At 37.5% G+C, this 13953-nt stretch overlaps 1 protein-coding gene across 1 annotated transcript; it reads right to left on the reverse strand.

The window, feature by feature from the left end:
* Positions 1 to 1961: 1961 nt before the first annotated feature.
* gpd1b (glycerol-3-phosphate dehydrogenase 1b) lies at positions 1962 to 13633 on the reverse strand. Its single transcript, XM_046875741.1, has 8 exons — positions 13484 to 13633; positions 8933 to 9110; positions 8140 to 8280; positions 5693 to 5831; positions 5336 to 5448; positions 4986 to 5222; positions 4783 to 4889; positions 1962 to 2565 (listed from the first exon to the last, which is right to left on the reverse strand). The coding sequence occupies exons 1-8, from the start codon at positions 13522 to 13524 to the stop codon at positions 2469 to 2471; spliced, it is 1053 nt and encodes a 350-aa protein (XP_046731697.1). The 5' UTR covers positions 13525 to 13633; the 3' UTR covers positions 1962 to 2468.
* Positions 13634 to 13953: the final 320 nt, after the last annotated feature.

Genomic DNA, 13953 nt, shown 5'->3' on the forward strand with positions numbered 1-13953 from the left:
GATCCAAATTTGTGGGAACAGTTTGGAGAAGCCCTGTGCATCAATGTGCCTTGGCCGCTCATGACCCTGTCGCCGCTTCACCACTGTGTCTCCCTTGAACCACTTTTGATAGATACTGACCACTGCAAACCAGGAACAGCCCACAAGAGCTGCAGTTTTGGAGATGCTCAGACCCAGTTGTCTAGCCACAACAATTTATCAAACTCGCTCAAATCCTTATGTTTGCCCATTTCTCCTGTTTCTAACACATCAACTTTGAGGACAAAATGTTTACTTGCTGCCTAATATATATTCACCCACTAACAGGTGACATGATGAAGAGATAATCAGTGTTATTCACTTCCCCGGTCATAATGTTATAATGTCATAATGTTATGCCTGGTTGGTGAATAACTGATGCCATATTAAACTGATATTTGAGATAAAGGCAGAATTAGAGTCTCATAAGTCATTCTCACTGTTCACTGGTCTTTCCACACTCCTCTAATTATAGCTAATAGAAAGCAATATTAATAGCAGTGTCAATGGAAAGGCAGCCCTTGAACTATTTACAGGATTACAGTCAGATGGCTTTGATACACACTGTCGAGATCCATAAGGCTGAGGATTGTCTATGACCACTGAAATATTGAAAACCAGTCCATATATGAGACCTCTGTTGCTCTAGCTAGGCCAAAATATTCATCTAAAATAAAGAATAAAGAAGAATATACATTTTGAATTAATAAATGAATTGTATTTCCATTAAAAACTTTATTTGGGGCTTTTTATTAGTCAGAGTAATTTTTTACGGGTACAAATAACAAGCATCTTATTCAAAATGCTTAAGAACAGATTAGCTCAGAGTCAAATGTCAAATTAGAAAACGTTCAAACTGAGACATTTAGCGGACAAAATTATGTTTTTTTTAAAAACATCTAACACGCAAAATGTCTATTAGTAAAGAGTCATTAATGTTTAGGCCCCAGTCACCTACAATTCTCATCTTGTAATGTGGAAGTGTCAGTGATATGGTTTGCATGGAGAGTAGATCTTCACACTTTCAGTCTGAAAACTGACCATCCACTTTTATGCTACATTATCATTTACATAGGTCTAGGTGCACGACCTTCTGATATTGTATAATGAAATACTGATTACTATTAGTAAGTAATGTTTATTCACTTGCATAAGAATAATGTAACATAATTGTAGTTCAGTCATGTTCTTTTTTCTTTTTTTTAATACAGCATTTAATAGGGCTTTGTGGAATATTTTCCCAGAATACTTTTCCAAGAATTTTGTGCAGGACTTGTTTTGATAGCTCCTTGGCCCTCGTGAACATCTCTGGGGTGTAATAAGATTGAGATCATGTGACACTTTTTTTGTACACAGTTTGAATCCAGTAACTTTGTGACTGATGGCAACTAGAAGTATAGCTGCCAATACAGTACATTTAATATATAGATTCTAATGTTACAGGCAAATAAAAAAATTATATATAATAATAATAATAATTAATAATAATAATAATATAAAGAAATATAATAATGAATACAATACAAAAGTTATATATTTGAGAAGAAATTTATAAAAAAAAATACAATAATAATCACATTAATTATTATTTTATTCATAAATAATAATAATATAATTATTTAAAAATAAAATAAGGATGTATAAGAAAAAGGATGTATATTATGCCAGCACAACATCTACATGTACAGTTCTTCAGTGCTTTTCTGAGCCTAATAAAGGTCAAAGGCTGAATCTCGGAGCTGCTAAAGGTGAAGAGTTTAGTATGACACCCGAGGGCATGTGGAGCAAGAATCATATGTCATGCTTGGAGTGTATGTGTGTCTGAAAAAAGCTGCATGAACCTGAAGAGCTACAGATTCATATAGAAGTTAACACTGTTCAATTGTTAACCATCAACCCGCATGCATCCTACTATAAAGTCTAAATAAACACTGCATACATTATTCAGTTTCAATTATTTATTTCAAATTTCATGTTTGGAGTCATACAGATTGTCAGTGTGTACAGTTATTTGGGAGTTTTCTATTGAAAAGAAAACAGAACGTCTGGACAGGGTGATTATTCAGAGAAAAACAAGTTAAGGCACTTTTAATCTGCATTTTTTTGGATTTTCCTAGCACACAGACCAGTCCTACAAGTCAGCCTATTTACTTAAGCAGCAACATGGACACATTTACAAAAAAAACATTCATTCTTAGGTTAAGTTAAAATATGGCGTCTTTACCATCAGGGATAACGTTATCACAGACGTGGTAGAATGTTGATGTAAGGCTTTTTAAAGGTGTGGCTTTTTGAAATAAAGCATGGTAAGAACATCCCAGCCCTAGTTCAAATTCTTCTTCCCTCAATAAGAAATATAGGCACAGTGAAATTAGCCCCATTTCCTTGACTGGATTAGTAGTAGCTTTTTAGCTAGAATAACCCTATTGTGCTACAGATTGGTCAATAAGTTACATGTGTTCTGGGTGATTCTGCAAGCAGTTGATGAACTCCTTTACTGGATGCCCCTGGAAGCAGATCTGATAGACTGCGTTGAACAGAGGAAATCTGGAAGAAAAATAAACACACAGTTAACGTTAGACACCAGGATAAATGAATAATCACAAAAATATAGTAAATATATAAAAAACGAAAAGAGATACACAGTGATTTATGTCATATGCATAAATGAAAACAACAGTAAGCCGCTACTTTTTTCCCACGCTTAAACAATGAAGCGGCTAATTTATGGATTTTTCTGGGGTTTTTCCCGGTTTCAGAAGCTTCAAGCCAAAAAACTGATACCCATAACATTAGACCAATGAAATTGCGGAACAGGTTCAGGTGAACCAATGAAACTCTTTATATTAAATCAGATGCGCTCCCACTGAATCGGGCCGCACCACATCATAAATATGGATGATGTTCCTCTGACGTTTGACCTGCCGCTCACTCGGACTGTCAGCAGGAAATGAGAATCATTCGTCACGCTGAAAACAACCGGGCATGAAAAAACGCACTTCACCTTTGTTCTGAGCTGCACGGCATCGGGAGAAAAGCTTCACCGATAGTGATTTTTAAACGCACGACGATGCCAAAAGATAAACTCCCGAGAGAAATTGTTGTGAAACAGTGAACAATTTCTTGGTAGGCTACTGTTTAGATACAAGCCGTGTAACAGACACTGTCTTTCATTAAAACCTGTGTAAAGTTCATTAGTTTTAGTGTAGACACCTGCAGCTTAAAGACAGGTGCGGCGTATTTATGTTCAAAATAAAAATCTTTGTAAAATTCAGTCTGCGCGGCTTATATTTTGGTGCACTTAATAGTCTGGAAATTACGGTATTACCATATTGCACGCTGCGGATATTTGATATAAATCTTTAAATCCAGTTTTTACTTCTTCCAGACATCTTTCCCTAACTCAACTTCATTTACCTGAACCAAACACTGTGTCTCTTAAAGACTGTAGTTTTTTTATGTAGTCCAATTTTTGAGTTCAGAACACATTTCAGAATTTCCTCTCATTTTATATTTGGCTTGATATGGTTTTGGTCTCGCACTGAATTACTTACAGGTGCATCTCAATAAATTAGAATGTCATTAAAAAGTTGATTTATTTTAGTAATTCAATACAAAAAGTGAAACTTGTATATTATATAGATTCATCACACACAGACTGAATTGTTGGTCTTCTGTATATGTACTCAATACTTGGTAGGGGCTCCTTTTGCTTTAATTACTGCTTCAATTCAGCGTGGCATGGAGGTGATCAGTCTGTGGCACTGCTGAGGTGGAAGCCCAGGTTGCTTTGACAGTAGCCTTGGCTTTTGGCAGTGTGGCCAGGTGCCAAATCCTGCTAAAAAAATTAAATCAGCATCTTCATAAAGCTGGTCAGCAGAGGAAAGCATGACGTTCTCTAAAACTTCCTGGTAGATGGATGTGCTGACCTTGGACTTGATAAAACACAGTGGACCAACACCAGCAGATGACATGACTCCCCAAACCACCACTGACTGTGCAAACTTTACACTGGACCTCAAGCAATTTGGATTCTGTGCCTCTCCAGTCTTCTTCCAGATTCTGACCTTGATTTCCAAATTAAATGCAACATTTTCCTTCCTTCATCTGAAAAGAAGACTTTGGACCACTGAGCAACAGTCCTTTTGTCCTTTGCTGAGGTAAGACACCTCTGACGTTGTCTCTGGTTCAGGAGTGGCTTGACACAAGGCAAAATATTCTAATTTTGTAAGATACTGAATTGTGGGTTTTCATTAGCTGGAATATTTTAGTCTGTGTGTGATGAATTTATATAATGAACAAGTTTCACTTTTTTGTATTGAATTAATAGAATAAATCAACTTTTTAATGATATTCTAATTTATTGAGATGCACCTGTATTAACCAAAACTCGTAACCGTAACGACGAATCAAAAACCAGGACTAGCCATGTTCAGGTCAAGGTCTAATCATAAAGGGGGGCAAGGCCAAGTCAAGATCAAATCCTAGTTGGATTCATTTATGGATTTTGGGCAGTATTTTGACATATCTAGTGAGACTAATTCCTAAGACTGAGCCAAGTGACTTACTCATTCACAACTGGGAGTAATTAAGGAATTAATTAATTAATTAGATGGATCCAGATTCACATCTCTAAAATAAATGCTGCAGTGTAAGAGCACTATCAGCCATGGTTTTTGAATTGTTTATTATTTTTATAACATAGTCTCACACTGGTTGCGCTATAAATGTCATTGCCTATGGACCAGTTACACGAGCACTTACTTGTCCACCATGTTTTTGAGCTGAAGAATGTGGTTAACTTCAGCTGCAGTGGCTGGACCCTGAAGCTTCTGCCCATTTAGCATCTCCTTCTCCAGCTCTTCAATCGACTAAACATGGCAGAAACGCATCATTTCTCATCAGACAATACCTGACTAAAGTAACTAATAATCAGAAGCTACGTACTAAACGATGAGAAGACTGACCTTGCCGGTTTTGGCAAAAGCCTCACCAATTTTACGGTTGCGTCCTCCATAGCAGGTGGTGATGAGGTCAGCGACACCGCAACTCTCCAGGAAGGTGGCAGGGGAGACAGTACTGGCTGTGCAGAAGATCCGGGCGAATGCAATCATCTCCATCAGACCCAACCGGATTACTGCCGCCTTGGTGTTATCGCCGAAACCAAGGCCGTCGCAGAAACCTGCACCAACGGCCACAATATTCTGGATGGAAATTACATATCCATCACTTGCTTTTTCTTTTGCCTCATGGCTGCGTCACATCTGTCTAAATAGTTGTGCTGACTGCCCCGTTTAAATAAATCAATAAAATGTACCTTTAATGCGCCACAAATCTCAACAACATCCGCCTCTTCCACAACAGTAACACGGAAGTTCGTTGTTTGCATGAGTTCTTTCAGCAATGACCCGTGTTCTTTGCTTTTGCAGCCTGAATAGTTTGACACAGATGATGAGAAATACACATTATTGCAATAGCTAGATTTTATGTCATATTTCTATTAAGAACACTGTAGGATGTGCTGTGATAAGAAAATAATCTATTCTGGGGTGGTCTGAAAATACAATTAAGTGTAGTTTTCCATAACAGCACACTTCTTGTTTTGTTACACGTCATACCGCTGTGATTTTATCAATATTTCAAGCATTTATTGATATTTCTATTTCTCGCTTACCGATTGTAGTCTCACAGAATTTGCCCTCAGCCACCTCATTGGCCAGGTTGGCTCCCATTAACACAGACATAGTGATACCCAGCTTCTCGTTGATTACGTCAGAAATTAGCTTCAGCCCATCAGGACCCTCATCAACACCCTGGGACATGTAACAGAACCAACATAAAAAAAACCAACTTGTAAATGTAACTGAATGCTGTAAGATCCTGGACATCTTCAACCTGACATGTTTTTCCTAATCAAGCCCACTTCCAAAATTTTTCAGAACTCGTGGCCTCCCATTGCTGTGATTATACTGCCCCCAAACAAAGTCATCTGAAAGTGTACAAATGTTCATCCTTGGTTAAGAAAAATAAAAGCCACCATTTTCAATAAACTCAAAACATGAGCATCAGCACATCTCTTAAGCACATGACAAAAACATAACTAGTGTCAAATAGAGGAAAGAGAGTGAAGCTTGCACAGAGTGTTAGTTAATATGGAGAGATGTCGTGCAAATGTCGAGGGTCTCATCTGCCATTTGATAATTATATTATAGAAAAACAAGCACAGCTCATTTGGTGTATTATGGAGTATATTCCACTGTACTCTGATGATAAAAGGCGGAGCTTTTACACAATATGTTCATTCCTCCCCTACATCCTGTCCTGGGACATGAGCCCCACAATTTGAACACCTAGTTTTGAGAAAGTAGGCCACGCCTTCTTTAATCTAATTATATTACGTATTTGGTTCCTCTTTGAACTTGAATTTATTTGAAAACTTTATTTGAACTATAGAACTGTGAAGTAAGAACACTTTCAAAAATAGTGTTAAAACGTGTTCATTCATTCATTTTTTTTTTAATCAATTAAAAAAATAAAAAGTAAATGAACAGAGGAGAAATCCAAATCAAATTAATATTTGGTGTGACCATCCTTTTCATGCAAACCAGTGTCAATTCTACTGGGTACACCTGCACACAGTTTTTAATGAACCCCAGCAGGTAGGTTGCTCCAAACAATCAAACAAAAATCTAGAACATCTAGTAAAGAACAATCCACAGATCTTCTGTAAATGTAGGCTTCCTCAGATATTTGTATGTAATCCCAGGCTCAAAGATGTTGAGATCAGGACTCTGTGGTAGCCAAAACCATCAGTTCCAGGACTCCTTGTTCTCTGTGCTGAAGATTGTTCTTAATAGCATTGGCTGTAAGTTTGAGATTGTTGTCCTGCTGCAGAATATATTTATGGTTAATAAGATCCTCCCTGATGGTACTGCATGATGAATGTATTTTTTAGCATTGGGAACAGCATTAATTCTTCACTAAATCTCCAACTCCAAACTTGCAAGGAACCATGCTTCACTGTTGCCTATAGACACTCATTATTGTACCTCCTGCTACAGCCAAACATTGTAAATTTTGACTCATCAGACCAGAGCACCTGCTGCCATTTTTCACGTTTTTGTGCATAGTTGAGTCGCTTAGCCTTGTTTCCATATTGGAGGTCCGGCTTTCTGGCCACAATTCTTCCAAGAAGACCACTTCTGGTCGGACTTCTCTGAGTGTACCTAGGTCCCACTGGTTTTTACAAGTTCTTTGCTGATTGCAAAGAAACTGATGAAGGGAAGTAAGCATGATGTATCTGTCATCTGCTGAATTAATTTTCCTGGCTGACCACTGCATCTACGATCCTGAACATTACCTGGTTCTTTGTGCTTCTTCAAATTAGCTTAAACAAAACATCTTAAACACCAGTCTGCTCTGAAATATTTGTCTGGAAGAGACCTAGCTGATGCAGTAGAACTACCTTGTGTCTTGTTGCTGTGCTCAGGCTTGAACAGTCTTTCACAACCTCACCTTAGTAGCCCAGTTTTAAGCCTCTTACATAGCTGTTAGCTACATAGCTTTCAGTTAATGACTGTCTTTCAACTTATATATGAAATTGATGATCATTAGCACCTGCTTGGTATAATTGGTTAATTATACACCTGACTCTGATGCTACAAAATCCCTGTGCAAGTGTACAAAATGTGCAAGTGTAATATTTGAAAACCATCAGGAAGTCACAACAAATACTGATTTGATTTTGATTTTTCTTCTGTTTGTTCACTTTGCATTTTGGAAATATATATATATATATATATATATATATATATATATATATATATATATATATATATTCCTTTTTCAACCATTCTTACTGTACAGCATTTTTTCACACCTGCCTAAAAAATTTGCACAGTACTGTATATAAACACTGATAAAACTATTGCAATGGTATTTAAAAATTGTTAAAATGTTGCATAGTCATGACTGTTGAAGGAAGTACATGAATGTTTGTGCATGTATTAATGAACAAACAAACAACGTATAACTGCTGTGAAATAAAATTCGAACATTAAGCCAAATCTTTCGAAATGATACAACACAATAAGCAGATAAAATGGCAGTCTGAGAGCTTGCCTTGATCAGAGACATCCCCACTGCATCTGGCTTGATGTGACCTTTGATTGTTTCGCAAGTTCTCTTTATAAACTGGTGTGGGATTACAAAGATAAGAATGTCCGCCCCTTTTACGGCTTCTAACAGATCTGGAACAGCCACCTGAAAAAGAGAACAGAACTTTACAACTAAAGGAATTTTGTTGATCCCAATGAGCCTTAGTTCAAAGGTTTCAGCTCTTGTATAAGATACAGGCATACTAATGAGGAGTACTGTAGATAAAGGAGACAATATACTACTGTAATAATACAGTAAGTTACATTAGACCCTTGGGCAACTCACTCATTGATGGCTGTAATGGAAATGTTCTGTTGAAAACAATTTTAGCCCAGGGCAATTTTTTTTAGACCTACAATGTATTCAGTATTTTTTTTTTTTACATTTTAATACGGGTGGCATGTACCTACCCACTAGCTAATTATCCTATCTGGGAGGGGAAAGACTTATACTTCCCTCCCACATGAATAAAGCCAAATGAGTCTCTTTTGACCTACAGCTCATGCGACATTGGAGAAGACAGAGCAGAATTATGTGCTTGGAGGACAATACTAGCTGTCATATGTGAATACGAATATGAATTACAGTAAATAATGTTTAAAAACATTGTTTTCCACATTTTTTATTTTTCTACAATGTCTCCAATGGTCTAACGAAGCAATTACACGACTTACAATTACACGAATTACAATACTCTGTATTGTCTAAAACGAACTTTAGGCAAATATTATAAAAATATTAGGCAAATATATCATACCACATTAGGAGGCAGCTTGTGTCCTGGCAGGTATTTGACATTCTCGTGCTCAGTATTGATAATTTCCGTGAGTTTGCGTCCATTCACCATTTCTTCGAACACCCACATGTTCACAGTGTCTTCAAATGTTGCATACTTGGCAGTGTTGCTGCCCACGATCTTGGCGATGGCAGAACCCCTGTGCGAGGACAAAATCATAAACCTACATGATTACTGAGAAACTTTTAACTTTTAAGTTAGGCCCCACCATTGATGTTAGTCTGGTCCAAGCACCACCTGCTGATCAGACTTAGTGCATTGACCAGGGGTTATAGGTCTGTAGGAGCTTATAGAAATAATGTAGGGAGAAGCCACGTATTATGGTAGTTATGATTACGTGAAAAATTTAACCAGTGTCTTTTTTTGGATAATAAGAAGTAATTTTATTTGGTAAAAAAATTTGTGACCCCCATATGTCAGCCTTCCCCAGAATTTTGTCATTGTATTGGAGGCCCATGACTTTCTATAATGTCTTTGTATGTGATTTCATTAAACTTCCTTCACTGGAACTAAGTGGTCCAAACCTGTTCCAGCATTGCAGTGCATCTGCAGTGCAAAGCGAGCACAATCAAGGCATGGGTTGCCAAGTCCGAAGTGGCTTGTACAGAGCCCTGACCTTAACCCCACTGAAAACCTTTGGAATGAACTGAAATGCCATCTGTACACTCGGCCAGCGGCCCCCAACATTTTTTGCACCACGGACTGGATAAATTTCAGACAATATTTTTACGGATCGGCCTTTAAGGTGTGGCGGATAACTACAACAAAATAAAATGACACGACCGGCATAAAAACTGGTATTTTCTAAATATAATAATAAACGTGAATCCACTGTGTTGTTTATTTGTTAATTTTGCTAGCTTGGGGGTTTCAATTTAACGGTAATGTATTATGTGTTAGGGCCTGGAGAAGCCCCTTTAAGAAGGTAGCGGATAAAGGTAAGACATGTGACCGAGGCATCATGACATGCATCAAAATAAAACATTGTTCAGAATCAGATAATAAATAAAACGGAAATAATGTAAGTTATGTGTTCTTTCTGTGCGGCTCAGGGGTTGGGGACCACTGCACTAGGCCTACTCATCCTTCTTCTTCTTCTTTCAGCTTCTCCCATTAGGGGTCACCACAGCGGATCATCTGTCTCCATACCCCCCTGTCTGCTACATCTGCCTCTTTCAAACCAACTACTACTTTCCACTGTTGATCCCTGCTCCCTAAATTCATCCACCTTCACCACCTCTTCACCCTGCAACCGCACCACTCCACAGCCCTCCCTCTCATTCACACACATGTACTCTGTCTTACTCCTACTGACTTTCATTACCCTTCTCTCCAGGGCGTACCTCCACCTCTTCAGGCTCTTCTCAACCTGCTCCCTACTCTCACCACAAATAACAACATCATCCGCAAACATTATAGTCCACAGAGACTTTTGTCTGACCTCGTCCATCAACCTGTCCATAATCACTGCAAACAGGAAAGGGCTCAGAGCCGATCCTTGATGCAAACCAACCTCCACCTTGAACCAGTCTGTCGTTCCTACTGCAACTAGGCCTACTCATGCAATAATAGAAATTCTTCCCAGAAGATTTGGGGATTTTATAGCAGCATGGAGGGGACAAAAACCATATAATGCCATCTTGTTGAGACATGACGTTCAACAAGTACATCTGTGTATAGACAGAACTTGTGGGCATCGTCATCATACATTTGGGCATAGGGTGTACAATATATCATTGCCTCTGCCACTGTACTGTGTGGATTAATTTGTTTTTAATATAGAATCAGTTTTGGGTACTAAAGTACCATTGATAAAATGTAAAAATTACAACATTGACAGGATTGTGTCTATGCTACAGTCCTTGGTGGTCTAGTAACTAGAGATCCCACACTCTTGCTGCAGTGGATTGCATTTAACTGTGTCCAGGGAGCCAACTGAGGCACTGGGTAATGTAACTTTTCTGTTTGATCTGAACAGCCTATTATCTGCAGTTTTACCTGTTATCATGTCTCCTCTACAAAATATTTATGTTATATATATGTTTCTCCAGGGGTCTTTGTTTTTCTCACAGTGTATGTAATGCTCGAGCTGCATTATGAACAAACATGGCATCAGTAGCCATTGTTTTGCAGATCATGCATCACTCTGTATCTGTGGGCTGTTAAAAACAGCATGATCAATAATTTCCTTTTATTATCCTTAATCACTGATGAATTATTTTTGGGAATAAGAATGGTAAAAAACATTGCTACCTCAGCAACTTTTTTAGGGATTACTAAGAATAGTGCAAATACTGCCAGTAAATAAAACAACCAGTGTATCAGAATTGTTAAAAGAAAATGGCAAGAAGGTCTGATTTCTTTCGTGTCACGATAACGGAAAATCAGGAATTGGTATAATTCACTATATCTTGATTTTACATTATAGTATTACCAGTAATGAGTACTGATTGTCTAAATTTGTCCTTTCAACACTGTCCTTAAGAGTAATGACAAACTTTTCTAAGTAATAAATATAACTTACTTGGTTTTGCAAATATCTTAATATGTGAGGAATGTCAACCATTTTAACACCATTGTCATGGATCCTGGGAGATGTAACATTTTAGTCCAGCATGCTGAAATCTATTTTAGGAATTAGAGGACCCTGTTAAAATGTAATATGTCCTCGAAATATCAGGTAAATTGCCACCCTTTCCTTAGGCATGAATGCAATGTTACAAAAAGTGCAGCCAAAGATCTTTAGAAATTCCATGGATTCTTTCAGCAGATATATATTTGTGAACAAATATTGTGCACACTATTGAAAAGTTTTTATTAATATATTGGACATTTCCTGGAGGGTTTGTGGTGGATCCAAAGCTACAAATCCACCTCTGTAATAGTTTTATGAGGTTGAATGAAACCAGGGGGAATCCTTAAAAAAACCCAAAATGCATACAAAACCAATCTAGAAAACTCCACCAAGTTTAGAATTAAACCCCAGGAGCTGTAATACAACAATGCAACCTAATTGAGCTATTCCAAACATAATTTTTCTTTAATTTACTGTGCTTTTTTCTTAATTTAGCTTTTATTTTTTATTTCCTTTTTACTTTAGTGCAAACACACTTGGTAATAAAGCTCTGATTCTGTACACTTAATTCTATTCATTTTTATTTGCTGTAGACACACGAATGTCACTAACACAAGAAATTGAACCAGGCTAATTTAGCAAATGCACAAAGTGTAATCAAGTGTAATCAGTGTCGTACAGTGCTTGTTACGTCACACGCAGTGTCTGTTCTTTGTACATAGCAACAGACTTTGACATCCTACTTCATTGATTTGCAGAAAGCACTCTAAAGTTTGAAACAGCAAACACAAGTAGCATGACATTTTGTGAAAGTAGGAACTCTCTCTCTCTCTCTCTCTCTCTCTCTCTATATATATATATGGTTTGCAGTTATGCCTTCTGTCTCTGAGCATTACTCAGCAACTGTATCTCAAGGGTAATGCTAAGACTCAGTTTACTGAATCGATTCCTCAGAACAAACAGTTAAAATGAATTGTGAGCTTAGATTTTATTATTATTCTTTTTTTTTTAGGTTTTCTTCAAGACTCCTTGCATCCACAGTAACCATAGCTGAGATATACTGAATTTTCAACTACTACTACTACTAATAATAATACCATTTGTATAATGTGAGAATACTACTTACTAATACTATTTAACCACAAAAAAAAAAGAAAAATGGAGGATGTGTTAGTGCCATTTATTAATGTGTTGGAAAGCATCAGGTAGTCATGATATAAGAGCTCGGGCAAATACTCCAATACTGAATTTGAATATTGCAAGTGCAAGTGCAGTCAGCATTCAAATTTGTTCAGTAGGGTTAAGTTCAGAGTTCTACTGCAGGAGATCTTTTAGATCTTCTGCCAGGCTGGAGCAGGTTTAGGTCTCTTAGTTCAAGTGAAAGGAAAATGTAATTCTTCAGCATCTAAAGACAAACTATACAAGTGTGTCTCCAACCTTGTGGCAAAAGTTTGAGGATGTAAAGTGAGGTGTCTTGATACATTTGTTTATATGTGTAATGTAAAACATTTTAGCTTAATTAACCAAAATCTCCAAAGTCTATACTTTGTCATTTTTTAAAAATTATTAAAGTTGTTAGTTTGGGTTAGAAAATGGGGCGAAATTAAAAAAACCTCAAGCTAGATGTAGAGTAGAAGTTAGTTGAAGAATGATCGAATCACTTGAGTAGTTCAAAGCGGTCATTCCAAAAAGAACCGATTCTTCGACTCGTCTATCAATCCTTATTTATAGGCAGGTTCCTGGTTGTGGTAAATCATTTCTGGTGGACCATGCAGAGCTCGTTTTTGATATACCATGTAGATATTTCTGGTCGACCATCGCCATGCCTATCTTGCTGTGCCATGCAGAAGCGTGATGCACCATGTCAAACGGCGACATTATTATGAGAAACATAATGGTGCAGATTTGACCCACACAATTCGCCCCCCAGTACTCACCAGTTGCCAGAACCGATCAGACAGACTTTCCTAGGTGCCATTGTGTAGTATTAGAGTTCCCTGGCTGCTTGGAGAAGCTGCTGTGTTTAACGCGACCCACTCATGGAGCGCCACTGCAGAGCGTATTTATAGTCCACGCGGGTTGCCAGATTGACCGAAAACAACCCAGTTAGACTTGGTAGCGGGGAGGACCCACCAAACCATAACCAATAATAGATCGAGGTTGCCAGATCAAGAAATTTACTCCTACCGATTTAAGGTTTAAAAAAAAAAAGAAAGTGATTAAAAAAAAAAACATAGTAATTGAAGATTTAGTTTCTCTCAACCTGGCAACTCTATCCAAACAATCCTAAAAGGTATGCATTTCCAGACAAATGAATCCATGCAGCACTTGCAATGTTATAAACATAACCTTTTGCACACCAGCTAATAAAAGCTCAATATTTAAAACTACATACACGCCATGCACT

This window comes from Silurus meridionalis, chromosome 19 (genome assembly GCF_014805685.1).
Source record: "Silurus meridionalis isolate SWU-2019-XX chromosome 19, ASM1480568v1, whole genome shotgun sequence".
Classification (NCBI taxonomy): domain Eukaryota; kingdom Metazoa; phylum Chordata; class Actinopteri; order Siluriformes; family Siluridae; genus Silurus; species Silurus meridionalis.